We start from the raw sequence: 26,664 nt of genomic DNA, 5'->3' as shown, positions 1-26,664 counted from the left end.
AAATAACTAACTGTGTGTTATGAAGTATTTTCTGTCTGCTTGAGAAACACTCCACAGGGCTTCTACCTGTAAATTTTACCTGATATTAAGTTATGCAGCTATTCTTTGATAAGTCACTTCATTTTTATGTAATTCATGCTAAAAAGTGTAATTTCCTTCCAGTAATGGATGTCCAGTCATTCATTTATTGTCTTGAGAATTTTCTTTCCAAAATAGAATAGCAATGGGCAGTAAGTCAATTAATATCCATTCAGCAATCATTGAAGATTAACTGTTTAGGGTAGAGCTCTGACTACCTGTGGTTACTACTTGATTTCTGGGTTTTTGTCCTATGAAGGTTATGTTCAAATTGATGCAGTGTGATCTGAAGTCCTCATATATCCTTGGGTACAGTCTGTGAGGCTTTTGGCCATACAAAAACAAGCAGAAGGCTCATTAATCAGTAGGTTTTTACTGGGAACAGGAACATGCTGAGTCTCAGTGATAAATGCTGCATTTTGAAGGTTTTGAAACTGTAAATTTGAAATTATGTGCCACTGGTGGAAAGCACCACTCACTTTTTACTGAAAGGGCTCACAGAATAGGTCCAGATGACATATATGGAAGTGGTCAAGGATAAAAATGTCAATTTTTTCCCATCCTTTTTCATAATCTAGTGTATATGATATTTGATATATAGTCACAGGCTGTAGCCTGCATGTAAATTTGACAGCATAGATCTCAGGGCTTATTAGGGATTTATCTTGCCCTGTTTGAACTTGTTTAAACAATTTTATACTGGTCAAATCATTGCAGCCCCCTTCAGCATAAGCTGTTTGATAATTGCTCTGTAGCAAATGTCTGAAAAGTGTATATATTCCCTGAACAAACAGCAGCCAGTTATTTTAGCTGAGGGTGAGGGAAGCATTGGATAACTCGCTCACTTTCTTTGGGATCAAGGAGAAGGAAGAAAGCTCTTGCAAGAAAGTGCTAAATTGAACCCAAATGGATCCTAGACCAAAGATGAAGGGTTTCTGAATGACACCCCTAAACAGCACAGTTGCCCTTCTGTTGAAGACTTCAGGTTGTTGATGGCTTGACTCAATACACCCCCATTTTTCTTGGGGGAGATTGAAATTGCTGATGTTAGACAAAGAAGACCATTGGAGATGTGAAAACAACAGGAAAAAAAAAGAGTTAAATACTTGGAATGTCATGTACACCAACTGGATTAATGAGGATTTTTTAGGTAACTTGGACTATTAAAACAGAAATTGTGCTATTTAAAATTCCTGTATTTATGTGTGTCCCTATCATTCATAGAAAATTTTGTAACAGCTTTATATATTTCATATCTAAGTTATTTTATATTGAAATATGAGCACTGGAGTTGGTGAAACAATTCTGCCTCTTTTTAGTGTGGTGGACATATAAGCATTTATCCTTTGGGGCAAACTTTTGGCCTAACTTAGACATTCTCAAGACTCAAATTTTTCTTGGATGTTTTGATAACACCTAGCTAAAATCTTCATTGGAGTTGTTTATTTGAACTGCTGCCTATATATTTGAAAAAATGCAGATAGCAATTTGTTCACTCAGGTGAGTTGTCTTTTTGATGTGGTAAATATATAGCTCACAGCAGCTGTCTAGAATTTTAAATTGGTGAGAAAAAGCAATAAAAGTTTGTTGCCATACTTGAAATAACCTGTCATTATCTATAAACACTACATTCATTTTAAACTTTGTAATTCAGCAAAAACATTCAATAAGTCTGATCAGGACTGAAAACTGTTGCTGCTGATGGCAGATGATACCTAACTGTGAAAACCAGCAGCTATGTAGACTTTGAAAATAAACACTGGGTGATCCAAAATCTCAATAACAACTTTGCCAGCTGTAGTCTGAAAATGTGTGGTGCATCTCACTGAGCAGGGGATGAGAGAGAAAATAAGTTATTATCTCAAATTTTAATCTGCTCAACTGCACTCAAAGCAGCTCTGGCAGTAGTTTTGTTTGCTGCAGGAGGACAAATCCCATGGTGGAGGACCTATGGCATGGCAACTTCTCTGACATTGGTACTCTAAGACTACAAACTTTTTCAAGTGAACAAAATCTATCAAGCTTCTATGAAATTTATAGATAAAACCATACTGTTGTTTTGTTTGTTTGTTTTTTTATTTTTGTAAGAGAGCAGCTACAAGCTCCTCACTTTAATGCAGGTGTAGGGGATCACTTCCTGATGTATCTTGTAGGCATAAGCAGCAGTCTGCTAAAAACTGTAGAGAAAGAACTGGAAATTGGGAAGATTTAGAGGAGTCTGCATGGTAGACTAAGATGTTTAGGAGTTTGGGGCTATGAATAGGATTTATTTGTTTTAATTTGTTTCTTGATTTTTTTGGGTTTTTTTATCTGTGATTAGGGAGAATAATGTGCTTACTTTAACCACCTGGGACTTGCCTAGCCTGCCAGCTATACCTCCTTTCCCAGGAGTGCCTGGGAGGCCTTGGGTTATTTCCTTGGGAGATGGAAATAGTGGTATGGGATGTTTCTGATTCATTCCCTATCTGCAGTGGTTCTGGAAATATAATTTGGAGCAGCTTCAGTGTCTCTCTGAGCTATATTTACAGCTGTTGTCTTATGAGAGTTTTTACAGTACTGGAAAAACATCCATGTCTGAGTGGCAGCCAGCTTGGGAAGGACATAAGAAGGTTTGTTTGTTTGTATATTCTGTTTGTTCACTTCTTTGCTTATCCCATTGATCTCTCAAGTAAACAAAGTCACTCAAAGTACAAAGCAACATTAAGTTGCTAAAAGCCACAAGGGAAGTTCTAACATTTTGGAGATCTATGAGAATGTACTACATTTAATATTAATAATGCATCTAGACTGAGATTCATATTCATTTATCTTAGATTTAAGGATTAAGTGAATCTCTAGATCTAAACAATTTTTTTGGTAATGATAGAATGAAAAATAGTCAAGAAATTAATGACAGTGATGGAATATTTCCTACAGTTTCTTGAAGTGTGAAACTGCTTTGAGTAACACTGAGCTCCAATTGAAAAGTGATTACTCTAAATAAAAATTTTAATATATCTGAGTTAATTTAAGAAGTATTACTAGGCATTTTAGACTTAGGATAGAGTTGTTTTATTGAGGCGGCACACAGTTATCCTGTGATTATTTTTTTTTCTCCAAGCAAAACATGTACTCTGAAGTTTTACACAATTTCATGGTAAGTGCTAAGCTTCTACCATTAAGCTCCTGAGTGCTTTAATTCCAAGGACTTTTCCCAAAGCTTGTGCCTTCACTGCATAAAGTAGAACTTCATGTTAATTGCACTGAAATTATGTTTTAAATGAGCTATTCTCTGTTCAGAATGTCATTCTTTAATAATATCTAATATCTCTGAAAATCAGAGCTGAAAAGTATCCCGCCCTTATCTTAGTGCAATATTATTTCTTTGTATATCAAGATATTGCCCTTACATTGAAGGCTGACTCACAATTGGTGGAGAAAGCTTACTCAGCATTATCAGTTCCTACTTATTCTTATTTATCAGAACATATCAGAGAAATTCAGAAATTTTCAGACCACTTATTCATTTATTAATAAGGAAATTAAGATAAAGGGGAGTTTTGACCCAAAAAAGATTTGTAATAACATACCTCCTGTCTCCTTCTCAGGAATAGTTTCTAGAAATATGTAGAGTGAGCGTGACTGCTTGGAAATCCTCAGGAGCAGTATTCCTGCAGAGATGTCCTAAGGACAAAATCAATAATATGGGAAAACTCAATGGGTAAGCTTTTTTTTTATTCTTAGCCTGGTTACTAAAGTATATAATTTGTTGAGACTCCCTCTAGATCTTAGCAGTCTAATTTTCAGCTCTTGGGCATGTGGATGTGTTTCAGGACTAAAGATTAATATTGCTGGAGACACAAACCTGGGCTGTGCTGGTTTAGCTGCAGTTGTGGGAGATGAGCCCAGGGATATTGCTTTTTTTCCCAGGTTTTTCCCTGATCTTGCTGTTTTTTCTAACTAATGTTGTGCATGACAGAAGCAGACATACCATTGGAAGGATTTATTTGCCTTCACTTGCATACTTAGAAATGATACCAAAGGGTAACTCCTTATGAAACACATTCAGCCATGTGATATAATGGTTCATACCACATAATCCACCTGCCTCATGGGTTCCACTCTCCTGTGGCAGTGCCACTTGCTCCAGGTCCCTTGCAGGGGTCAGGGAGCTGCTTGTAGGAGAGAACAGAACCAAAATGCTTGGTAGGGTGATGTGATAGAAGAAAGATGATGTGGGAGCAGAATGTGCTGAAACCTGTTGGAAGTCTTTGGTCTGCAAAGCAAATGCTGAGAAAATCTTTATTCCATTCTTAGCTCTCTGAAGAAGCACATAGCAGGCAGCAGGTAGAAATGCTTTCACCAGATCAGAGTTTATGCCAATTAATAGTTTTGCCTTTTAATACGATATTGCTTTATGGACTAAGAACTTTGGGAAACTTTTCCCCCATTCTTACGTTGCAATATAGAGAAAGAAGGGCAGCTCTTGGCAGCTTTTGACAGTTCAGAATTGAAGTAATTCTAAGTGCAGAGACAATTTTTAGTATGTAGTACATCTAGGGATTTTTTTATCTCCCATTGAATATTTACTTTATCACCACCTGTGATTTCCCCTTGAATTTTGTGCATTAGGAAGATGGAAAAGATGGTTCCCTATTGTTTCCCAAAATGTAATCTTTTTTCTGTCTGTAGTGATTTAGGACTTTGACCTGATTATATGTAGTTCATCACACCTTTTCCTAATACTATGGGCTTTTTTCCTTTATTAGTTATAAGTATGGTGCTCATGCTGTATACTGATCAATGCATTAAGTTTGGTTTTAACCTCTCAGTTGATTTTACTAATTTCTTTTAGCAAATGGAAATGAGTGGTAAGAACACTCACCCAAAATCCTTTTATTCAAATATATTAATATCTTAGTCCTCTTTCAAGATAACTATTGAATTAATGCCACTTCACACAAAACAGATGCTGGGCAATTATTGCCTTTCACATCAAAGTGAAGAATTCAGTCAATTCGTGTTAAAAATGGGTCAGTTTGGGGTGATTGTGATTGCCCGACTTTCTGTTATTGTATAGAAGTCTTTCAGTTACAATTTGACAATTTAAAGTTAGAATGGTCATGTGATAATCTGAATAGTGTATTTTTGGGAAGGAGCTCTCAAAACAAAGTCTTGTCTGAATTTTAGGGAATTATTGAAAAAAAAATTGATGGTTTTATTAAAAGTTGTCTGAAATTGCTCTTGCATAAAAAATTTTGGAGGATTTTGCTAAAAGTAACAATGTTTACTAAAAATTTGGACTAGAAGAAAAAGAGATATATGTTAAAGATTCATACACTGGCACAGTACTGCTCCCCAGTCTGATCACTTAAAAAAAAAAAAACAACAAAACAGATTATAAGTTTGCCATTAAAAAGTTCTATTAAACCTAATGAAATTTTGATTGCTATGAAAGGGTGGCTTTATTTTACTCTATAAGATTTTTCCCTGAAAAGAAAGTTACTATTTGCAGCAAAATTTGAACATGTTTTTGCATGGTGAAACTCATATCCCAGATTTTTAGTTCTTTTCTCTTTCTTTGCTGATAATAACAGGCTCTATAAAAATCTAAAGGAGACTTGCTAACTGCAATCCATTTTATGCTTAAGCAAATAACTTTCTGTCCACATGAAAAATAGACTTTAAAATACAGAAAATTTTCTGGCCCTGTTTCAGATCCTGTTTGAATTTCTTTCTAAGACTTACCTTTTAAAACTCCTAGATTAAATATCTGAAACTTTTACAACAGATTTACTGAAGTTGAAGGCTGAGTGGGCAATCTTTTTCACTTACATGAAATATATTTTGTCTTGTCTTGAATAAATTAAGGTAAGCCAGAAAAATCCAGCTTTGATGTAAATTCAAGCAGTTTTCTATTTTAACTTTCTTTTCCTTTTAAAAAACTGCTGTTTGCTAAAATAACTTTGAAAATAGACATAGTGTCTAACTTTGCTTGTTTTTTTTTCAGTCTTCATTTTTGTCTGCAATATTTCTTTAGTGCTTTAAAAAATACCCTTTGATTAGTGTCCATCTTCTGCTGTTCTTGACATCCTGCTCATTTTTTGCCAGTTTCTACTTTTCATTCTCCCTCTCTTGCCTCCTTTATGTTTTTCAGGGTGCCTCCAGTTCAGTACTTAAAATATTTGTCCTTTTGACATTCCCTGAGAGTCCATTGCTTCTGAGTCATCTTCTTGTTCATATTTCTATATGATTCTCAGAGATAAAAAAACCTTTGTTATTCTTATTCTTAGTTGACAAGTGGGCTGACTTGTTGCACTCATCAAGAAACTCTCCCTATGTGTTCATGGCCTAATACTTGCCAAAAAACCAAGACATCTTTGCTTTGGTTTTGCACTTTCTATTAGACCTTCACTGAAACACTTTTATTTTTATTCATTAAGGATCCTTGGATTACACCCTATATATTTCTGAATATTTGATACATTTTTCATTTATTTCCACTCACAACTGATTTTATTCTGGTTTTGACTTGTTTGGGCTATGAAAATTTTCTTGTTATGAATGTTTAAGGCCATATTAAATGGGAAATGGAAACTAAATCCTGTAAAAATTACCCTTTCACTAAGAATACTTGTGTACAGATTTATACTACAGGCATACTACAGGAGCTGAATTACAGAAATATTTAAGTTTTTACAAATGTAATAGTGTGAAAATAAATGGCATATGGTGTTCTGTTTTTTGTTTTTGTTTTTTGTTTTTTAATGTAAGCTTCTAGTCTAATCTGTACTAACAGACTGGAAGAAAACAATTCAATGATATGCATTCTTGAGGAATATATATATATATGTATATATTAATGAACTTTTAATTAATTTAGTTGTAGTTCTGCTTTTCATCAGGAAGTTTTCCAAACAGTTTTACAGCCTGAGGACAAAGCATTAAAATAAAACAGCTAAAACAATGTCCACAGAAATATTGATGAAAAGGGTGGAGTTGAACCAAATGAGCTGGAAAATGCTTTCCAGGCAGAGCAGGAACCTTTGTCACAATAAACATGTGCCTGCCTCTGGTGTTAGAGATAATAGGAAGCTGCATCAGACCTTGCACTTGCCTTCAGGTGATGTTGGAGTAACAGTCTTTGTTCCCTGACAAAAGATTTCTCACATTAGGAAAATACAGATCTGCAGAATATACAGATGATTTATTCCCTTCCAGGCAGAGCTTGCATGTTTCGTTTTAGAGATTGTGGCACTTGTGCATTCCAATCAGCAGACTTTAGTTGCAGAAGTGTATCTTGTCTTATTTCTGCTCACCAGGGCTAGCAGGCAAATCAGAGTTATGCATGGTGGAAGTTGCATTCCCCGACTTGATTTTTGTGAATTTGTAGGTGGTAAAATCTCCAGACCTGCTGGCATCAGTTATTTGTTACAACCTGACACGTGAGAAATTTTTTTCATCCCACTGTTCCTATTAAAGGAGTGCCATACTTGCAGGACTGATGGAAATTTTTTTTTTTTTTTTTTTTTTTTTTTTGTGTCTAGCTCTCATCATTATTTGTCTTGCAAATTTAGCAATTATCTTCTCTTTTTCCTACCAGTACTCCATCCCTGGGTTTGGGGAATCTAAAGTACTTAAGCTGCTTCATTGAAACAGTTTTCCTGATTTCATGTGGTGCTTGGCTAGATGAAACAATTTGATTCAATATTCTCTCAAAAGGTTGTTTATTCTGATTGTTTGGATCTCCCTCCCAAGTCCCCCTCCTCCAATTTAAGATCCTTGAGTCATCAGTCTAAACATGTGGCCAGAACCATTGTGATTTGGTGAAACATTGAAACACAGTGAAAGGCATTTCTAAAACATCCTTGCACAAAAAGCACTGGGATGTGCAAGAGACAGAAGTCAGTGTGCTGATCTGCAATCTCTTTGATGCAAAATCAACTTTGAATTTCTTGACTGTTTTATACATTTGATGTACCAATTTTTATACATTTTGTAATTTCCTTCTGAGCAAATAGAGATCTTTATGAATAGTGGTTTAGTCATTCTACTATTTTCTTGCTATGTTCTTATCTAATATATATTCAAACCACTGAGCAATAAATCCAATCAGTAAGTTAATGATATACAGTTGACAGCCATAGCATGTGCCAATATTTTTTAGTCATAAAACTTTATATTCAGTTAAACATTATCCTAAGACACACCAGGTTGAAAGTCACTGCTTTGCAGAAGCCATACTTCCTGTAAGCTGCAAATTAAGAAAGTGAGGTTCTAAAAACATCTCTCAGAGAGATGTGTGTAAACACAGAGTGGTCTTTGTGACCAGCACTAGGCAGTTCTAGTAATTATTTTCCAGGTGGAGGCTTGGACAGTGGCCCAGCCCATGAGCAGACTCGTGTATGTCTGTGTGCTGTACTGCTTTGCTCTGGGGGACACTCAGTCACTCACAGCAAGGGGATGCCAGCGTGCTGATGGCTCTTCTGCTGCCCCTGGAGAAGTGTGCATCTCCAGCCACTGCTGTGGAGACAGCTGTGCTGAGGAACAAGGTGAGTCTGGTGGCCTTGGTGGACATGTGATAGTTTGGTAACCAAATGTGACAGCAGAGAGAACTGGGGGATGTTTTTATGTAAAAAATGTTTTGGAATTATTTTCTGGGGTTTTTTTAACCCTCTTTATTTATTGAAGAAAAGTTTATTCCAGCTTTACTTTTTCTTTTTCAACATTTATGAAATGCAAGACTCTTATGAATTTTCATATGGATATTACATCACAAAACAAGTGTTTCTTCATCCAAATTCAATGAAGATTCTGCAAGTAATACATTTTTCCTTAATTTTTTGGGAAACTTGTTCGATAGAATTCAGATTTAATACAAAATACCTACACCAAGGTATAAGCTACAACTTTTTTTTTTAATTATTTTTTTTTTAGTCTAGACAAGGGTGGCAATTTTCTTGAATTCATTAACTGATTAGGAACTGATTATCCTGGTTTAATCTTTGACACATGCATTGGTTACAAAGAAAATTGGTGCTGTTTCCTGTAAGGAATTGATCTAAGTGTTGAGTGAATTTCAACTGCTGTTGTCTGAGTAAATTTGCATCAGAATTCTAGCACTTCCAGAATACTGTACTACAAAATGGTGCTGCAAATAATTTCATGTCATGCTTTTAAGCTCAGATGGAGATGGAACACCACACAGTCACTGCTTGTGGTGGAATAGGGAAGGGAATTGTAATTAAACTTTTGTGTTGAGATAAGAAGAGTTTGTTAAATAAAAATAAAGTAAAATAAAAGATCAGTAAGGGTAATATTGGTAACTAATAATTATAACAAAAAGGAAAAAAATACAAGTAATATCCAATACAATGGCTCACCACTCAGTGACTGATGCCAAACCTCTCCTTCTTGATCCCAGTTCAGCTGTGCTTCCAGCTAACTCCCCCCAGCTGATATAGTGGGCATGACCTTGCCCAGCTATGCTCCCCCCAGTGTTGGTGGTTTTCTTTTATTTTTTTACTGAATCACAGAATGTTCTGAGTTGGAAGGGACCCACAAGGTTCACTGAGTGCATGGCTCCATGTAGATATGGAGACCACACCTACAGCCTTGCTGTTAGCACCAGCCTCTGATCAGCTGAGCCCTGCAAACTTCTCACTGCCAGAGCCTGAGGCAAAGGGGAAAAATAAGTCCTTGCTATAGGATATATATGATTTAGCAAAAAAACCCAAAACATCAGTGTGTTATCAACACCACTGTCATTCTGAATCCAAAACACAGCACTGCAACAGCTGCTGAGAATAAATTAACCCTCCCCTAGCTAAAACCAGGACAGGTGCATAAGGTAGTCCTTATCCTTGAAGGTTTTTGTTCTGAGTCCATAGAAGAGCTTGGATTTATCAAAAATTTTAATTCTAACTAAAAGGGTTTTCTAAGTTCTCCTGCTCACTATGCAACAAAAGAAGCTATAATCTTTGTTGTGATTTAAAAATTTTAAATATAAAACAGATGGTCTTTTACTGAGCCTCTGTCTATCTGTCCATGCTGAAAACTTCTAGTTAGAGCATGTTAGCATTCACTGAATTCACCTGAAATCTGTGATAAAGGGCAATAACTTAAATTCGGGTTCTTCAAATTACAATTGTGTGTCCAGCTACACAAAGATTTTCTTCCTCTGATAGGACTCCCTGTTTTACCCAAATAGGATGCAGAGATCTGTTTGGAGCAAGAGTCTGGAATCAGCTCTAGGATACTTGATTTTTATTCCTCTGCAAATAAGACAATTATTAAGACAGTATTGGATATCAGCACATTTTTGTAAGTTTTCTGTGCTGTGCAAAATAGTATTAAATGGCAATGGCTGAAATGCCTGTTGAATTCCCTGACATGTCTAACACATCTCAGGTTAGCACATATTTTATCACTTACACAACAGGTGGTTATGCTAAGTTCCACTGCATAGCCTTGAATCCTCATTGTGTTTGGTCTTGGTTTCCCTGGAAAGGGCATTTAATCCAGACAGCATTTCTTATTGTGAATGCAGAATATGGAACAAGAGGTGCATTCTTCCATTATCTTTTATGGAGGCTTTTTTCACTTGTGTGTTGAGGGAATGCAGCTATAGACAAATGTTTATATGGAAGCAGAGAACAGAAACTTTCTCTGAAGACTAGTATAGAAAAATGAGCCTATGGTTTTTGTAAAAGCCCTAAATATGAAATTGTATTGCATTTCATGTGAATGAGCTAGGCTTTGAGGGACAGGCTGTGTGCTGGGACTGCTTGGCTAATGCTCTGGATTACTGCAGGAGATAAATCAGCTGCCAGACACGAAGATACAGATCAGGCTGTCAAATACAAGATTTGTCCTTCTTGGTATTTGACATTATTGCAAAATTATTTTTCTGCTTAGGTTTCAGCTCTTGGTCTCATGTTGGTGACAGGTTCCTGCTCTTTGCTCAGATTTAAGGAAGCTTCCACAGTGAAAAGATAAAAAACCAGAATTCCAGTTGTTATCATTCATTTGGTCTTCATATTGCAAAATATTTGTCAAAAAATGAACAATAGTCTTAAATATATTTTTCTCCCAGAATATCCCCAAACTGAGATTTTGTACATATGGACATTTGAAATAGAATCTTTAACTGTAGCCTGTTCCTGTGAGACTTGGAATTTTTTCTTAGAAGTTATGTTACATTTTTTTTGTTCACTGGAAATTCAGCAAAAAATTATCTAAAAATTCCCACACATTTCTTCCTTCTGAACTTTTCCTCTCTAATCAGTGACTTCGCCTTTGTAAACCTACCTTTCATCAAATTGACATTTTTTGCTTTGAAGTTATATTTTCTGTGAAAATGAATATTGTCTTGGAAAATAATGATGAGTTATTAGTTTTTTAAAAATTTGAAATTATTATACCCTGGTGTTAAGCCTTTGTTTTTCAGTGCAAGAACTCTGGATAAATTCTTCTCCTTAGAGCTGCAGTGTATTTTAAGAACAATCCCTGCATATAAACTATACTAGCTTGGAGATTTTCCTATAAAAAGGAAATATACACATATTTGTGATGAAAAAAGCATATATTATAATAATAAAATATAAATGGATGAGTTTGGATTTGGTTTGGTGAAGGAAGGACTTGGTTCTTTGGTTTTTTTTTTTCCTCAATGTTCATTCTCACTTGTCTCTGTTCCACTATGTTATTTCACTTTGTTCATGATTTAAACATTCTGGTGTTTCTCACTTTTTCTTCAGGGCCCTGTCCAGAATGTTTCTGTGTGTTAACTAAACAGCAAGTGATGATGAAAAACATCCTTTTGCTTCTGTTTTGAAGTTTTTAATTTTTTGCTTCTTTGCTTCAATTCAGGTTCCTCCTGGAACAGCTGTGATTTTGAAACCAATCTGTGCAAAGTTCTTCCTGAATTCAATTTGCAGCCTGGCTGGATAAGAAGAAATGGTCAATCTGACATGGGACCACCATACTCTGACCACAATGGGAATCAGAGTGGTAAGATTATTCATGTTGTTTGAGGAAATCATGGGCTCTTACCAATTATGTAGTTTTCTATTTAATTTACTTGATTTTGCTAGTTTCTTGATTGTTCGATCATATTCTGCCACGTTTCCTGAGCACTTCTGTCCTTGTTTTAAGGTGATTGAAACGACAATAACTGAGAATTCCAGGGAGTGGAGGTGGGGGGAGGGGAATGACAGTATTGCAATAAGCAATTCTTGTTATCATAGAGGAGCAAGTTATCAGTTTAAAAAGTTGTGTTTATCAACCAGAGTGATCTTTACTTGTTTTGGAAATTTTAGGTAATAAATTCAGTCTTGATGATTGCAAAGTTTAGAAATTTTGAGATGCATTTTCATGGTTTTTTGGACTGGTAAATGCCTGGAGTGTGTGCATCTATCATGTGTGGCTAATATTACTACTTCAAATATTTTGAGAGAAGAGGACTTTATTTGGAGACAGGATAAGCTTTGATAGTCTGCTTTTGAGCCAGCTTCTTTCTAAATGTTCTTACAATTGTACTTTACCTTGAAGAATGTCTCTGAACTAAATAATTCCTTGCCTTTGTCCTCAGACAGAATATACCCTTGATACTTATCCTATGGCCAAATTAACCCTGCATTTCCTTCTGTGATACACTCTGTAATACAGTAGCTGTTTAGTTCTCTTCCCCATTTTTTCTGTTACTCTTTTTCTCTTTGTCTCCACCCACACCCTCACCTCTGTGATGATCTGGGAGTGTGAAATCTGCACGGTTCTAAGCAGCATCTCCTACACCTTGCATAAGCCATCAAACAGGTAGAAGTTCCCTAAAACAATGAGTGTAAATTGGTGGCTTCGAGGTGAATGCATGGAAAACTTGCTTAGAAGTCAGCAGATGAAAATGAACCCCAAATTTAATGGTTTTTATTGAATAAAATAGCAACCAATAACCCCACTCTGTTTTCCTGCAAGTTCTCACTTCACAGTGGGCAACTATCATGATATTCTGCAATCTGGAAATTTTACCTGTGATGTGCTTTTAGCAACTTCAGTTTTTTGCTAATCTCTATCTCAGAAGCACATCCTACTCTTTGTATTATGCTTCTAAAGATAAGGTTGCTCTTAAATAAGTTTTAATTCAAATCAATGTTGCCACAAAAATGTGAGCAGCTATCAAACTTTTTTCATAAACAGAAGCTTTATTTCAAGCATGCAAGCTATGAAATAGTTTAAAATAATAAGGCTTTTCTCATTAAGAAACACATTGAAAACCCTCAAAAGTACCATGGAATACAAATATAGCAACTCCTGTCTAGAATCAAAATATGTTAGCCAGGTGACAGTCTTGCTGTAGTTGTAGTTTCTAGAATTTGTGCATTATTGGCAGTACACACCTCATCAAGATGTAGTAAATGCCAGAAAGATACTCTAATAATCATAAAAAACTGGGGGGGAAGGGAAAATGTGACTTATATAAACAGCCAAAGCCAGCAAAAGATCAAGAATCATCAACTGAAGCTCATTTCAGACAAAGCAGACTGTTCAGCCACTTGTATTGTTCACATTTACTTGTTTTGGACCTTCAATCACTGTTTTATCTGCCAGGTAATTTTTTATCTGCAGTTAATTTTTTTTTTAATTTTTTCGGGTAGCAGGAGACTCAAATACTTGTAGCTATTCAGCTTTCTGAGAGGCTGTGTACTCAGATTGGTGAACTGAATAGCTAAGGAGATCTAAATGCATTGCATTAATTTGCTTTTACTTTTCTACCTGGAGAATGTCTAAACTGCACTTTCATTTTCTAAATGCTGATTCTACTCACCTAGGAAATATTTATCTTGAGTCGAGTTTTCCCACTGCTGGTGACACAACAGACTATGTAATCAGTTTTATGGTGGCTCCTGCTTAAAATCCATGAATGATTCTCTATTATTACAGCTGAGCAGAGTATGCTTTATGGTGGAGTGTTAAAGGGAAGACTTCCTGCCATCAAGATAAAACACACACATTAGCAGAAAAGCAAAGATCCCTTGGTAAATTTAACTCCTTTGAAGATTTATGTAATCATTTACTAGGACCCAAAACATTTCTTTAGGTCTGTCTCTCATGGTTCTCTTTTTTCACTGGAAAAATAATTGAACAGGCCAGTGACAACCACATTAAAAGAACCTCAAAACAAAACACAACCTGATTTTGCTAGATGAAACTATTCTCTAAGCAGAGGTCTAATGTGAAATGACTGTTCAAAGAATTTCTTTAAATTATAATTTCTTCCCTGTGTAAAACAAAAAATTCCTGTGGCAGGTGAAAAATAAATTCTTTGCTCTTAGACACATTCATCTTTAGAGAGCTAAGAAAAAATTTCAAAATTTCATGGAAGCTAACATCTAATGGAACAGATTGGAGTCAGGGACAGGCCCTGCAGAGACACCAAGCCATCTGTTGTGGGTAGGAGCAATACCCTTGCAGCTGGCAGGCTCTGAAAGTGCTGCCTGAGCAGCCAGGAAAGATCTGAAACCTGGGGCAGTGTGGCCATTGCCTTGGTGGCAGCCTCAAAATGCTCCTCTGTGGGATTGCTCAGCTGGCTCCAGCCCTGACCTGGTGGAGCTTCATCAGAGTCGTCCAGTTCCACACAAGGATGAGAGGTCATGGTGGATAGTTTAATAAATTAAGTATTTTGATGTTTTGATCTATCCCCTGATATTTGCTTAATGTATTAATCTTCATTTTTAGGATAGTTTTTTTTTTCCCCTTTAGTCCTGCTAGGCCTTTTTTCTCCTTCATCTTCCTCCTTTCATTACCCTGTTAATGTCAAAGGACAAGAAGTTACTTGAAACTGTTTGGAGTTTGGGAAGGAGAAGAAAAGAGAAAAGAAGAAAATGAAAAATATAGATTGAGTCTTTTTCTATTCTTTATTTTTCATCTTTCATCCTTAGCATCTAACATCTCTGAAATCTCTGTGTCCAGGAAGAGCCAAATTTTGACTTGCAGTATTTGATATCCTAAAATAGGGTGGTTGCCTTTCATCTATTATAAGATCTGAAGTGACATTGTCAGGAAGAGATACAATCAGTCAAAGGGCATGCAGCAGCCATAGTTTGTGGGAGAATAGATTTGGAAGATTAGGAATGGGGTGCAGCTGTATAAAACAGGTGAAGGAAAGGAAGTGTGGAATGCTGATGTGTATTGACCAACCACAAAAGAGTAAAAGGGCACACAGGTGTTATATGTGTGAGAAAGAAAAGTATCAAGAGTTGGGAGGACAGAGAAAAAGAGAGAGTTTGCTGAGCTGTGAGGAGGAAGGGTCAGGTGGCTGTGTAAGGGACAGGAAGGAGTTAGCTGGTCAGGAAAAGGAAGAGAAGGAGTCATTGTTGCATGGAGCTGCCTGGGAAGTTTACAGAGAAAAGGTCTGCAGGTTTGTACTACAGGATAATAAACTGATGGTGTCAGTCAGTTTGAGCCCACCATACAGAGGTGCCAAGCACCAATGGCAGCAATAGTTCACTGACACCTCTTGAGCTGTTACACTTTTAAACACTAAAAGTGCTATTAATATTTTCTGGAGAAACAATTCTAGTTGGCTTTTTTAGTTATTCATTTATTCCTGTGCATGTTGCTCTTCTTGTTTCATTGTTGTTTCTTTTCCAAGCTTCTAATTTTTCTCGTTTTATTTCTTTTAATAGCTTATTTCCTCTCATTGTCCTCTGAAATGCAATCCTCTGCTGCAGCTTTAAGGACAAGTGTTTTCCTTCCAACTGATGAAGAGCACCTTTGCCAGGTATTTTCATGCACATTCTTTGTATTAAATGGTTTCCCATAGTATTTCCCTGGAATAGTCAGCCCTTGTTCTTTTTCCTAGGTTAGATTTCATTACTGGGTCAGTCAAATGAGTGGAACACTGATGGTGGGGCTTCAAAAGCACTCTGAAGATACTGTTACAAACATTTGGCAAGTTTCAGGAGAACTACGAAATCAGTGGAATGTAAATACCATTACAATCAACAGCACCGAAAAGTATGAGGTTAGTATATTGAGGTTAGTAAATAGAGGTTGCTGTAAAGGACACTTCTTAAATGGTTTATAAATTGTGGGCCTCTTTAATAGGTCAGCACTAAATATTTTGTAAATGGAAATAAAGCCCTATCATGAGGTAAACAAGAAAAAAGGCATTTTGAAGATCATACTTTGCATTAACAAATGCAGCTTGTTCTTATCTTTTAATGGTGTTAAAAGTGACAACAAACTTTGCTTAAACTGTGCATGCATCTTGAATGGAACAGTCTCATTGAGCCATAAATTATCTACCAGACCACAGGGGTGATATACTTGTGATCTTCACTTTGAGTACAGTATTCTCTTAGCCTCCATCTAATTGGACTGATAAACTCAAGATTTCATTATACAGGAAACTGCATTTTATACTGAGATACTGTTTTATAGGGGTTGTGCAGGTGACAAACACTGTACTCAACAATTGATTGCAGCATTGAGTCTCTGTCACAGAACATATGCAAATGGTTTAATTTTGCTCAAAGCTACTGAAAAGTAATGCAAATGTCATAGGCTATTTAAATGTTTTTACATGTGCATTTACAAAAAACATTAGCACAGTAAATGTAACTTGGGGCTATAATGTTATGGGTGATGTACACTCACTGCTATGCATAGTGGAGAGAAAGTGGGGAGCAGAGAAGAAAATGAGAGCCCTTTCCTGCTACTGCAGTTACTGTGGAGTTGCTTAGCATGCAAACCTGAAGGCATGGCAGCACAACCTAATTTCAATAAACCAAATGAGTAACATAATTACTTGGCTTCCATATTGTGCTAAAGTATCCAACAGGTTCTTGATGTTTTGAAGTAATGCTGCTCAAGTCTTCTGTGAATGTATATTGCAAATACCTGTACCCAACTCAACACAAGTGTCAATGTTGTTACTGGTCATTAACTCACCTCTGCCTGATAAGAGTGTATGTACAGAAATCTGAGGTTCTATTGGAAGGGTTTCCTTCTAGATTTAGTTTTTTCATCATTCGTATTACTCAAAAATTTGGCTGAGTCTGGGAATGGTTAATATAATATGGCATCTACTTTCTCTGAATTGCTATGTCAAATCCTAATCAGATGATTGTCTGCAAACCTGGTTATCCTTTGGCCTCTATTGAGTGAACTGATGGGCAGAGTCCATCCTTCAAAGAGGCAGGTGTCAAACTTACTGCAGTAATCATTACAAATTACTTAGGAAACACAGCTCAGCAACTTACAAAACTTAGTCTGAAGCTGAGCAAATTTTCTTGTTTACCCATTTTGCTCCAATGACAACTTGCAAGATATCACTGTCATACAAGCAAATGCAATTCACTTGCCCTTTTGCACTTCTTCTTTTATATGACAAGATATTTTGCTTTCAAGGATACCTGTGGCATTTTTCAAGATAAAATTTTGATTATTAATGTTTCTATGGAAAAAATGAAGGGAGACAAATAATTTTTATTTGGATGTACAAACCATTTTGAAATAGGTGCTTTTTTCAATTTTGTCCATTTTAAAAAACACGTTTGAAGTGAAATATTAGTTGAAATCTGCCTCTGAACCTCCACTGATCCTTTTTTTCACTTATTTTGATGTTGACTGTTTAACATTTAAGTCTCTTCCTGTTAAGAGTCTGGATTATACTTATGGGATACATAATTTAGTTTGGCATTTAAAAAGCTCTAATTTATAGAATTCTGAAACACGAAGATTGCCAGTGATTAGACTACTGAACATGCAAAAAGCTCAGTGGGTTTATTTTGGCCTTGAGTTTGGAGAACAGTATCATGGTTTCTCTAAGATACTTTTCCTCTGATTTACTGAGAACAATTTTGTCTCCCAGACTTCCTTGAGGGAAAGGGTTCTAGGCTTGGGGTTCATTTGTGTCTTTGTGCTTGATTCCTGCTTTACCTTGTGCTTTGCTGCTGTGCTGCAAAATGCTCCTGTGGCTGAAACATGATAGAAACAGAAAACAGGAATACACTATTTGTACTCCTTGTGGTGATGCCATGAAAGTACACACTAACTGTACATATCATTACAGCAGAATTCAAGAATTCAAAATATTGCTATTGTGAAACAAATAATCAAATTTCCAAGATGATGCACTTTGTTCATATAAACATTTTTGAATGTGATATGGCTGCCATTCTTCTTCAAGCCAACTGCAGGTTCAGTAAAACAAACAGAAGACAAAAGATTACACTCCTCAAAAAAATTCCAATTCATATAATAATGATCATATAATTGGATAAGTTTCAATGAAACACTCAATTCTTGGTTATTTATAGGTTTTCTGCCTCAATCTGTTAAACTATGTACAATATTGTTGTTGAACTCTCAAGATAATATTTGAAAAACTATTGCTAACACTGTCAATTCTTTATTAAAAGCTAGAATGTATGTCTAGGTAGATTGTGCCTCCAAGAGTCTAGACAATCCTGGAACTGTTTCATCTCAAGTTGTAGCTAGGGAATAATTAAAGGAATGTTGTTCATAGGATTGATTAGTTGGGTTGTTTTGATTGGTATGTTTTTGTTGTGTTTTTCCAAGAACTATGATTGATCAGTCAGTTCCCTTGTACACCATTGCAGAAAACCTGTAAAAGTCTGTTCATTTGCAAATGTGGATTGAAATCTGCCCTTAAGGTGAAAAAGTAAAATATTTGTAATTTCTTTTTTTTGGAAGACTTTGCTGGGGGGGAAAAAACCAAAAAAACACTGCTAAAACATTAACCAGAATAACTGTCAGCCAAGTACTCCTCCAGGTTTGTTTTGGCTAAAAATGTGCTGAAAGGCTTTTGAATAATGGGGGTTTGTTTCTCTGACTTTTCTCCAGGTTTTTGAGAAATTCTGAAACCAACCAGAAAATGTTCATGTTTCCATTCTCTGGTGGAATAATGGCTTGATAAAACACAAAGTCCTTGTGTTTAATTCTTAAACTGCCATGATCCTTGCTTAGATTTTTAAGGCATTTTATTGTGATTTTTAGTTCCTTCCTGATAAATTCTACTTTAATCTTGAGTTAGATGGTTGGACTACCTATCTATGCCTGGGTGAAAAAAACACAGATATGTGAAAAAGCCAGGATGATAATAATCCTTCAAAATGGTTAGATGTGTGATTAGAATTCTCATATTTCCAATAGATACTTCATGAACTTGACTGGCATATATTGTGTGCTTTTTTGTTTTGTCTGTGACACTGGTAAGCTCTGTTGCTTGTTGATTTGCTGTTTATCTCTTTAGGTTATCTTTTCAGGGATGGTGGAGACCCAGAGACAAGGTGACAGTGTTGCCATTGATGATATTACCTTTAGTGAAGGATGTTCTATAGCACGTGGTAAGAATACCTCTTTTTCAGCAGCCAGGTCATTTTAGATTTTCTTTTCCTTGAACTAGGAGAAAAAAGACAATGAAATTGTTTTGATATCCAAAGGCTTTTTTAACTTTGTGTTTTCATTTGGCTTGCTTTTAATTCCCTAAATGATTATATGTCTTTTCACATCTAAACACAATTGTAAAGAAAGACAATAAATACTTTAAGAAATCTGATACATTAAAAATGTGGAGCTCAGTGGGTAAAGAAGATCTACTGTTTTTGGCTGAAGAATTGATGTGTTCAGCCAGCTCAGGCAAAGCTTTGGAGCTGGCTAGGAAGATTCCCAAGGCACTCGTGTTTCTAAATGCTTGAAGGTCCTGATCCTCAGCTGTGCAGTGGGGTTTTGCTGTTCTGCTCTGCTACATCCAAGAGCTTAATGTCAGGCTGGTCACCTCTGCAGTCAGACCACCCCTGTGTATCAGGATTCTTCAGCAAAACATTTCCTATTTCCCTTTTCAACACAATGTATTTTCATGGAAAAGGAACTCTACCCATCCTAGCATAAATTAAGTTGCTTGCTGCTCTGCATTACACAGGAGTATTGTCCTCTGGCACTTGTCACATCCTCAGGTGAGTGCAGTTCTGATTCAAAGCACCTCCTTTGTTTTTCTTTCTTTTATTCTTTAGATTTTAAACTTAACTTGAAATATGAAAAGACCATGCTAGGTTACATCATTAATTTTGTGTGTACCAAACTCCTAAATAGTGCTTGACATATTGAAAATACTGAAAGGAGATGTACATGGGTATTAACATGTTAGAGTGCTAAGTAATTTCAAGCAGATCACATTAAGAGCAAGATACAAACCTGAACTAAATGATGCCATCAGGCATATATATTTAGGTTTCTATAATTCTAGAAACTTATGTACTTGTTTAACCAGTTCCTATAGGAGATGTGTTTGTAAAAATACATTGAGTTTTTCAACAAAGTTATTCTAAAACAAAAACAAAAAAATGAAACAAAAAAAAAATTCTGCTATGAGATGAAACACCGTCTCAAAGAGATGAAAAAGGGAAAAAAAGGAAATTGAAGTAGTTTCTCACCATATCTTATAAATACAGGTGTTAAACTTACATGGCAGCTGTTGAAGTCCATGCTGTGGCTTATGGATTGAGCTGCTGCACTGTTCAGTGCCTCAGGTATATTCTAATAAGAGCCACTTCTTATCCTGTGTTTCCTCATTAGAAATAGTCAGCTTCATTAGATGACATCTAAATGGCTCACAGCAGCCAAAAACAGGGTCAAAGAATCTTAATTTTCTCCCTGAAAGAGGACTGTTACTACTGAGCACTTTCCAGTAATTAAAACAAAAGGTCAGACTACTGGTTGGTTAAATGTGAAATAATTTTTTCTCTAGTCCTCATGGAATGTCTGGATAAGTAGACTTTTAATGAAAATCACTTAAATTTCATGAAATCCCTAGTTAAAGCTTGCATTTTTAATGTACCTTTCATGATTTTTAATCCAAATACAAATGCACATAAGAGATGACCTGGGCATTTTTATTCATTAGTATGACTATATTTTTAGGGTTGTGAGTAAAATATCTTAAATTTTGTGCTTTCAGGAGTTTCTTGATGCAAAATGTGATGGTTAAATATAAAATAAATTTAATTATGCTTTAGATTCTTTCTTCCCTTTTATCCCTCCTCTGTCTCCCAAACTGTCCCACTTCGGTTTGTTGTCCAGTTCTGCTAAATACTAAATTTCATGCATTGAAAAAAATACACCTAAAATCCTATCTTCAGCATAATAATTTAAAATACTCTAGTATTATATATGTGAAGAGCCCCACTAAGACTGTCCTGATCTCTTCACAGAGATGAAAGCAAAGAGCTCCAAGGCATGAAAGTAGAAAAATACAAGGGAGAATGAGAATGTCCTCCTTAAGTTACTTGTAATGCAGGAATGACAAAGCCTCACTGCAAAGTTATGGGGATTTTTACAGGAAAGCTGAAGTAATTAGAATATATGTATTACTTATAATGTATAAATTCTGACAAAAATCCAGTATGAATGCTTCAACTGACAAAAACTTAATTCCTTAGATAATTCTAATCCTGCAAAGACGTAGCTTTTAATATTACAGAAGCAGGTATTTGAGATGAACTGCTACAGGGATGGGAGTCAGAAAATCCAAAATACTAATCTTACTGTTGTCTGACATAGTGTGGCATTAAGAGCTGGAAAATGGGTATTTTGTCAGAAGAAACAAAACTTCAAAAATATGTAAAACTAAATAACAAAAAGGCACAGAATAAATCAATGTTTTGTATCAATACTTCAAAAGAATTAACAGAAGATCTTGATTTCTTTTGAAAGAATTTGCAAAATTTTTTTGCATGCTGAAATGTGACAAAATCCATCCTTTTCCAGACCCTTGTGGAATTTTGCATTTTTCATAGGAAACAAGTTTTTGACAGGCTATTTCTCGCATAATACACATGGTTTGAAAAGAGTGCACATTTATTTAGCACTGGAACAAGGAAGAAATGAAAGGTTGGCAGCACTGCCTGGACAGGTCATTTCACTGAGATGTCAGTAATGTGAATAATAAATGTCTCTCAGATGAAGGAGACAGCAACATCTAACCACACTAACCCAAAACTGGTTTCTCCATACAGTTAGGAATATGTTTTCTCTAAGATATCCTAACTGCTATTTAATAATATGTCTTAACCAGGAGATTACCTTTCTCCTGCAATAGCATTAAGAACTGGAACTTCCATTGTCATAGTGCAATTCTACTTAAAATACTGACCATTGCTGAAGGCAACTAGACTAGTCAGGCATGCTGTGCCCTTAAAAAGCTCTTGAAAAGATGTGTTGATGCATTCACAGCCTTTGTCTCTAGAAAGAAGTATTCTGTTGCAAGTATTCTGGAGATGCTGCTGAGTTTAACCTCTGTTAAATGTTATTTTTCTGTAGCTGTCACCTAGAAAAGCAAACAGGTATTTCTTATTATTGCATGTCAGTTTTTATGTTACCTGGCAACTCTCTCTGTGGAATTGAATTCATGAAGGTTGTGATGACTGGCTAACATGAACAGCACTCCATTGCTTTGAATGAAGCATCTGTCTTGAGGGAATGGTTTCTTAAAGATGGCAGGCTGACATACAGGACAGCAATCAGGGATGCACAGGGCTCTTGCAGTAATAACCTATTGAAGAAGCAGAAATGCTGTCAAGGAGTTTAATAAGCATAGTTTTCTAATAGTCTCAGAGATAACAAATTCTTAAGCAGTGATTGTTTTTGTCTTTTAGCACCACAGGTTTCCATTTTTGAGCTTGGCATATGTGAGTGGCACTCAGAGCAGCCAGCTGAGCCTGCCCAGTGGGCACAGCTGCAAGAACACAGGATTGCCTCCTGCTCCCTCCTGAAGGCTTTGAGCAACAGTACTGAAGGTGGGGATTTAATTTAACTCAAAATTACTAGCTGTCCTGAAGAATATAGTGCTTTTTATGGCACAGTGGTGCCTCAATGCTAAAACAGAACAAAACTACAAAAAGTAATTGTATGTATTTTGTACTTATATTGGATTTAGTTTTAGCTGTTTAATAAGGGCATCTTGAGCACTCCTGCTGGTAAGACACAAAATATTTTATTGTAAGAATTAATGAATTTTTTTTCAGGTATTCATTACATATTTTTACAGAAGAATTCCAGCTATAAACTAATAAACTGTATAAAGTATATAAACGAATAGTTGATTTATTCTCCAGTTTATCCTTTGTAAGAGAGCTGTGCAAGAATTTGATGAAATTAAGTTAGATCAAATCAAATCCATCTAATCATTATTCTAGAAAATAGTGTCATACCTTTAAAATAAATAAAATTAATCCAGCTGCAATTTTAAGAAGTAAAGAGCATCACTTGTTTTTGAAGTCACTGTGTAGTGTCTGTGGGTTTATGGGAAAGGTTTTGAAAGCTTAATGACTATAAATCTCTAAGTGTTCCATAGTGAGATGGAATTGTCTTGCCTGCTAAATGTTTGGCTTGTGTGCTGAGACTGCCTTCAGTGGGGTCAAGTACTGCTAGTTGTAATAGCACAGTTTGAGATGCAGCTTTGAAGAACTGATACTGGAGATTACTGCTGGAACTTTGAACCCATAGAAATGGAGCACATCTCATTGATAGAATCAGAATGATTGTTGGATATTGGTTTTTATTAAAAAAAAAAATTAAAAACAAATTTTAGCATGCATTTCAATACAGTCTAGTAACCATAAGTCAAATTACCATTGAACAGCAAGGAAAAGTGCCTGAGTGTATACACTATGTTAAAATCAATAAAGCAGATTTTTTTTTTCCCCTTAAATGTGAGGAGAAGTCATATCATCTTCCAGTTTCCACTGGGGCTGGGGTATCTAACAGAAAAGAGGCTTTTAATTTGATTTAATTGGAAAAGGCTCCTTGAAAGTCATTGGATCTGTGCCTTAACATGACATCTTACGGGCTGGTAACAGGTATTAGTTTCCCTTTTAAGACAATACTGAGAACAGAAAAGATATTGAAATTCTGTAAGGGCTTTTACAGGACTATATTACAAGCATTGTCTATGGAAAGAATGTATTTGGAATGTTTCCTGCATAGGTGCTTGGGCATTATTGTATGGATATGCAGAGGCAGCTGATAGGCTGAATTTCCCCAACTACTTGGGGACATTCCCTGTGCTTCTAAGTCATAAAGAAAAATGAAAATGTGTGAAGAAACAAGCATCAAAACAACACACAGCATTTAATTAATAATTAACATTAAAATGTACTGAAAAATCGGAACTGTGATTGCTGACCTCAAAGTACATTCAGTATTTCTATTCATGGAGATGTGTTGACACATAAACTAAGAGGTTGAATAGAAAAAAAGAATTCAGAAACTAAAGAAATGGTATGCAAAAATGCCCTGCCTGAGGGCTCAAACTTGCAATGCAAATAGAGCTTGACTAAACTTTATATTCTGATTTTGATCAAAGCTTTCACTTCTAAAAATAGAAGAGAGGTAAGAGATAAAATTATAAGGAAGAGATCTAAACAATTATATTTATAAAGAAAATATTTCTTATAGCCTTTGAATAATCCTTCCTTGCTGGTATCCCTAAATTTAATAAAATACTTTCTGTCCTTGGAAAACATTTTTTCTTTGCTCCTTTATTGCTTTGTTCCTCTGCTTTTATATTGCATGCAATTTATCTATAATTTTTCCTCTTAATTTCTCTAGTGTCAGAAGTTCTTACAGAGATTCTATATTCCCCTGTAATACTGTTCAAAAAGTACTGTTTTCTTGTTTCTTTTATTGATGTTTCATATATGCTCTTGTAGTTTTCATAGTTTGTTTCTTATACTGGATTAAGCAGAAACAATCACAATGCTTGCATAGAATGCATTCCCTAGAGGAGAGTAAACATGTTTTTTGGACACAGGATCCTTCTGGATGCTTCATAGGACTTTGGTTTATCTAGAGCAGTGCACTTGCTTTCTTGTCAAAAAATCATGTCAGCTTTTGACCTGCTTTTAAAGATTCAAGTATTTGAAAGAGGAAAAGAATATTAATTGTCACTGGTCTCCGAAACTAAAATTGGTTTTATAATGGCATCAGAGAACTCTGAAGTTAGATAAACAGCTGGTAGCATATCTTCTAGTGTTGCATATTTCTCTTATGCACAAGATAGTAGTCATAGAAGTCTAGATGCTTTGTTCATGCCTGTCAAAAAGAAATATGGGTTAAATATAAACGTTAGTTGTTGTGGCATGAAATTACAAGCTTAACTCCAAGGAAGTTTCAAAAATATATTACAGTGTAAATCATTGCATAACACAAAGAGTAAACAGGATGCAAAAGGAAAAGAAAATGGTCCTTTATAGAAATGAGCATTTTTCTTGTTAAATGGCACTTTCTTCCTTTCTTCCTCCACTTTCTTCCTTGTGATTGTGTAACATTTGCAATTGAGTTAAATTGTATTTAGAGAAATAAAAACAGAAACTGCAGACTTAAGACCTTTAATTAATCCTTGTTTATTATTTTTACAGTTGTTGCAGAAGGCAGCAAAATATTCAGTGACTCAGGAGGCAGGGGAAATAGCTGATATATTTAGTGAAAAAAATATTTAGCCTTTTTATTTCTGAAAACTAATAGACACTGAGGAGATGGAGAACTCCTTTATATCTCTGTAGGAATGCTTTTATCAGGGCCAGCAGGTCAAGAGGAGCACAAATTGCTTTTCTGCTTCAGGTGGAAAGACAATATGCTTCTAACATTTTATTGCAGAAGTTCTGTCTGAGAAGCAAAGACCTTGATTGCATATTGGAGTTGTGACTGCTTCCTGTAGCAGCAATGCAGATGACCTTCTGTTTTGTTTTTTTAAGCATTGCTGTAAAAAACATATTTCCTAGAAACCACAGTGGGAAGAAAGCCCAGATTCCACATATATTTGTCATTAGATATTGAATGGGTGTAAATGTCAGGAGGCTGAGCTGGGACTTCTTGCAGTTTTTAGCATGCAAAATAAAAACTTTGAGATGCTATTGACTGATGTAATTAGTGGTTGCTGGGGCTATCTCTGAGTAAAATGAAGACATATATATATAAAATATATATATTTAATAGAAAACAGATGACATCCAAGTCATATAATCAGCATGATGATCAGAATTCATTCTTGCTGGGATGAGTCTTTGGTGTAATTACATGAGAGCAGTCCTTATTATTAAAGACTGAGAAAAAAAAATGCTTTGTGAAAAAGTGACCTTTATTTCCTTTCCCTTTTTTCTTCAGGCCATTTTGAGTGGTTGGAACTTAATTACAATGCATTATATGGAAGGGCCCATCTAAACAGCACCATGTGTCATTGCTCCAGCAAGAATTGCCATTTTCAGTTTCACTACTCCATGGCAGACAGCAGTGATCTCAAGGCAGTACTGCTTGCAAATCAGGTAAGGAGAAATGTGTTCGTTTCCAAAAGGTAAAGTATGGCAGCCCAGGTGTTACCAGACAAAATGCAAGACACATCTGCTGCTATATGCCTGTGTCCTGAGCCAGTTTGTGCAGAAAGTGCCTTGGTACCATTCCACTGGTCTGTGCAATTGCAGAACCTGGGTGTTCACCATCTCAGCTATAAACTAATTGGATGGATGCATGTTCTGCAATAAGACTTCAAGGACAAACCCAGCTATTACAGAATTAAATCAGTTGCAGATT

General features: G+C 35.8%; 1 protein-coding gene across 1 annotated transcript in view; it reads left to right on the top strand.

Moving 5' to 3' along the window:
* Positions 1–3,662: 3,662 nt before the first annotated feature.
* Positions 3,663–26,664, top strand: part of MALRD1 (MAM and LDL receptor class A domain containing 1) — a gene marked incomplete at its 3' end in the record, with an annotated part of 232,335 nt that continues 209,333 nt past the window's right edge. Inside the window, exons 1-7 of the mRNA XM_079302558.1 lie at positions 3,663–3,778; positions 11,929–12,069; positions 15,741–15,835; positions 15,917–16,078; positions 19,334–19,427; positions 22,734–22,874; positions 26,242–26,399. Of these exons, the coding sequence (XP_079158684.1) occupies positions 3,775–3,778; positions 11,929–12,069; positions 15,741–15,835; positions 15,917–16,078; positions 19,334–19,427; positions 22,734–22,874; positions 26,242–26,399 (795 nt within the window). The 5' untranslated portion in view covers positions 3,663–3,774. The remainder of the gene's footprint in view (positions 3,779–11,928; positions 12,070–15,740; positions 15,836–15,916; positions 16,079–19,333; positions 19,428–22,733; positions 22,875–26,241; positions 26,400–26,664) is intronic.

This window comes from Erithacus rubecula (genome assembly GCF_903797595.1).
Source record: "Erithacus rubecula genome assembly, chromosome: 3".
NCBI lineage: Eukaryota > Metazoa > Chordata > Aves > Passeriformes > Muscicapidae > Erithacus > Erithacus rubecula.
This window is presented reverse-complemented; position numbering and strand designations above follow the sequence as displayed.